General features: G+C 40.0%; 1 protein-coding gene across 2 annotated transcripts in view; it reads right to left on the bottom strand.

The window, feature by feature from the left end:
- Positions 1-3,569, bottom strand: part of wdr4 (WD repeat domain 4) — a 27,860-nt gene that overhangs the window by 1,688 nt on the left and 22,603 nt on the right. For both annotated transcript variants that reach the window (XM_023417623.2, XM_023417624.2), the window contains exons 8-9: positions 1,572-1,636; positions 1,139-1,325 (exon numbers count right to left, since the gene is read on the bottom strand). In XM_023417623.2, coding sequence (XP_023273391.1) covers positions 1,139-1,325; positions 1,572-1,636 — 252 coding nt within the window. The remainder of the gene's footprint in view (positions 1-1,138; positions 1,326-1,571; positions 1,637-3,569) is intronic.

Below are 3,569 nucleotides of genomic sequence, written 5' to 3'. Positions count from 1 at the left end.
TGAGACAACCTGAGAGAGTTGACCAGTCAGTGCAGGGGGTTCAATCATGGACCAAAGTCTCTTTAAAAAAAAAAGAGTTTTTTATTTTTAATAAATTAGAAAACGTTTCTAAGAGCATGTTTCATTTTGTCATTAAGTTCACTGAGTGTAGACTGATGGGAAATGACACTACAATCTACAACACAGTGAAGTGAAGGAGTCTGAAGCTGCTGCATGTGTTACAACTAAACAATGATGACAAATCATGTTTAAAATGCTATGAGTGTTAATTTAGTGATTAACCACTCAAGTTATAATCTGTAACTCTTCCTCATTAAAATTTCTAGAAACATCTAGATCTATGTTCTATAAGTTGCTGATTTGTGTTCTTACATTCTCCCAAATGTTTCCATCAATTCTCAAATCAGTGAAATCTATGATTTTAATCATGGTGACTTTTTATTGGTTGTCTGTCAATGACATCATATCCTCTATGATCATGTGTCAGTGTGTTTGTCTGACAGAAGCTCAACATTGACTTTTATCTAGTTTTAAGTCACATACACTTTTTACACCTTGGTGGTTTTCAACTCTGGATCTGAAGTTATCAGAGAAACAACCTGAGTAAATGTTAGACAGCTCAGCTCCAACTCTTCCCTGACATCTCTGTCCTCTGTACAGTGTTGGTCAAATACTGACTTTAAATGTGAAACTGCTTTATTCAGTGTTTTTAACAGTTTTAACACTGATTGAACACTTGATTTCCTGAACCACTGACACAGGAATCCAAGCCGGGAGGAGCTTATGGTAATGGTGGTGAAGACAACAACATGTTTTAGTGATGTCACAGACAACAAATCTGGGATTCAACAAGTGACTCCTGTGGTCTCACAGCAACTCTCTGTCCCCTCACATCATTATCTGTATTATTATTGACTCTGTGTTCCAGTCTTAAGATGTAGATGAGTCTGACCACACTGTGCAACTACTGACTGTGTGTCCAACACAAACCCACACTTTCAAACCTGGCTGCAGTTACTCAGCCAACATATAGATTTTTAATCATCAGAATATGTTTTCATGTGTATCTGCTCATGTCTAACACTAACATTAAACCAAAAGCCAAAACCTAAATGTGTGTGAATGTGTCACACTGTACCTGCCAGGAGCCATTTGTGTGTGTGTAGACTTGGAGCGGAGCATCATCTGAGTCCATCAGCACCCAGAGCCGTCCCTCTGGGTCAAAGGTCATGTCCAGGGGACAGTGGGACAGGGACAGCCTGCTGTGTGGAACCAGCCTGTCTTCACTCCCTCGCTGCAGATAGAAGAACTGAACCGAGGACACTCTGAGGACATGGACACATGATCAGCTGATCACTTTCAGGAGGATCATCAGTTGTTTACAGGTACAATTTCTCCTCCTCTCGCTCTGACCAACTTCAGGACTCAGTTACAGCTACAGGACACACTCCACAGCTTAGTGACCTCCAGTGACCTTATGACTCTATACATCAAAATAGACTTTTAACCATCAGAGGCAAAAATATTTATATGAATTCCTGTACTTGCAGAGTCACATGACTCACACGCACCTCTCACACTGCACAGCGATGTGGCGTCCATCAGGGGAACAGGTGATGCGGCTCACAGTTGGCGTCTGGTAAATAAACAACAAAAACAAGTGGTGGAGTCATCACAGTTTCATTTTATAAAACAGGTGAACTTTTACTGCAGATAATTAAAAACTACTAACTGTAAGTGACTGAAACCTTTATTCGTACACGAAGCTCACTGACAACACTTTAGTAGAGGTCTCTCTAAATATGCAATATGCAACACCTTAAAGCTGTTCTGACCAACAACTCTGTATGAACATGGATTAAATAATACTAATACTAATAATAATAACAATAATAATAGGCACCTTTTAAGGCACACAAGGACACCTTAAAATGCACAGTAAAAGATAAAAACTATTACAAGGCATAAAATACAGAATAAATTAGAATAAATGTAATTGTATGAAATAAATATGATTAGGCGCTGGTGCTGGAGTTAAAGAGAGTAAGCAAGTTTGAAGAGGTGTGTTTTGAGGTGGGATCTGAAAACAGGAAGAGAATCAATATTACAGATGTCGTGTGGAAGGGAGTTCCAGAGTCAAGGGGCAACATAGCTGAAGGCTCCATACCCCATGGTAGTAAGATGGGCAGGAGGTACAGTGAGATTAGTGGAGGAGGAATATATAAGAGTACAGGCATGTGTGTAATTTTGGAGTAGATCAGAGAGATATGGAGGTGCTAGGTTGTGAAGTGACTTAAAAGTGAGGAGCAGAATCTTGAAATCAGTACAATGTCTTAGATAAAGCCAGTGAAGTTGCTGGAGAACAGGAGTAATATGTTCTATTGAAGGGGTCTGGTAATGATACAAACTGCTGCATTCTGAACCAGTTGGAGTTTATGGAGGAGTTTATGAGGAAGACCAGAGAGGATAGAGTTACAGTAATCAATGTGAGATGTTACTAAGAAATGTACAAGAATAGCAGTGCTGTGGGTGACTGACATAAGCGATTGATATTACGTAGATGGTTATTGATGTGTGCTTCAAAGTGCAAGGTGCTGTCAAGGATGACAGGCAAACTCTTAACCTTGAGGAAGGAAGAACTGTGACATTGTCAATATTTAAAGAGAAACTGTAGAGCTGGGTGTCACCAGCGTAACAGTGAAACTGAATTTCCTGAAAATGTGTGGGCCTAAGACAGAGCCACTGGTGGTAAAAGGGCAGAACTGTGATCTGAGATTCTTTAACTGAACAAACTGAGTGAGACGAGATAGATAGGATTTAAACCGGGTATGAGCGGTGCCAGTGATGCCAATAGATGATAACCTGTCTAGGAGAATATCATGGGAAATTGTATCAAAGGCTGACTCAGCTGCCATCAGCAGGTCATTTGTGATTACAGGTGCATCTCAATAAATTAGAATATCATGGAAAAGTAAATTTATTTCAGTAATTCAAAAAGTGAAACTCGTATATTATATAGATTCATTACACACAGAGTGAAATATTTCAAGCCTTTATTTCTTTTAATTTTGATGATTGTGGCTTACAGCTAATGAAAACCCAAAATTCAGTATCTCAGAAAATTAGAATATTGTGAAAAAGTTCAATATTGTAGACTCACGGTGCCACAGTCTAATCAGCTAATTAACTCAAAACACCTGCAAAGGTTTCCTGAGCCTTTAAATGGTCTCTCAGTCTGGTTCAGTAGGCTACACAATCATGGGGAACACTGCTGACTTGACAGTTGTCCAGGAAACAGTCATTGACACCCTCCACAAGGGTAAGCCACAAAAGGTTATTGCTAAAGAAGCTGGCTGTTCAGAGTGCTGTATCCAAGCATATTCATAGAAAGTTGAGTGGAAGGAAAAAGTGTGGTAGAAAAAGGTGCACAAGCAACAGGGATAACCGCAGCCTTGAGAGGATTGTGAAGCAAAGGCCATTCAAGAATTTGGGGGAGATTCACAAGGAGTGGACTGAGGCTGGAGTCAGTGCATCAAGAGCCACCACGCACAGACGTATCCAGGACATGG

This window comes from Seriola lalandi, unplaced genomic scaffold, assembly GCF_002814215.2.
Source record: "Seriola lalandi dorsalis isolate HSWRI2012SDOR001 ecotype SW California unplaced genomic scaffold, Sedor1 jcf7180002054576, whole genome shotgun sequence".
Classification (NCBI taxonomy): Eukaryota; Metazoa; Chordata; class Actinopteri; order Carangiformes; family Carangidae; genus Seriola; species Seriola lalandi.
Note: the sequence above shows the minus strand (reverse complement) of the source record. Positions and strands in the feature narration are given on the sequence as shown.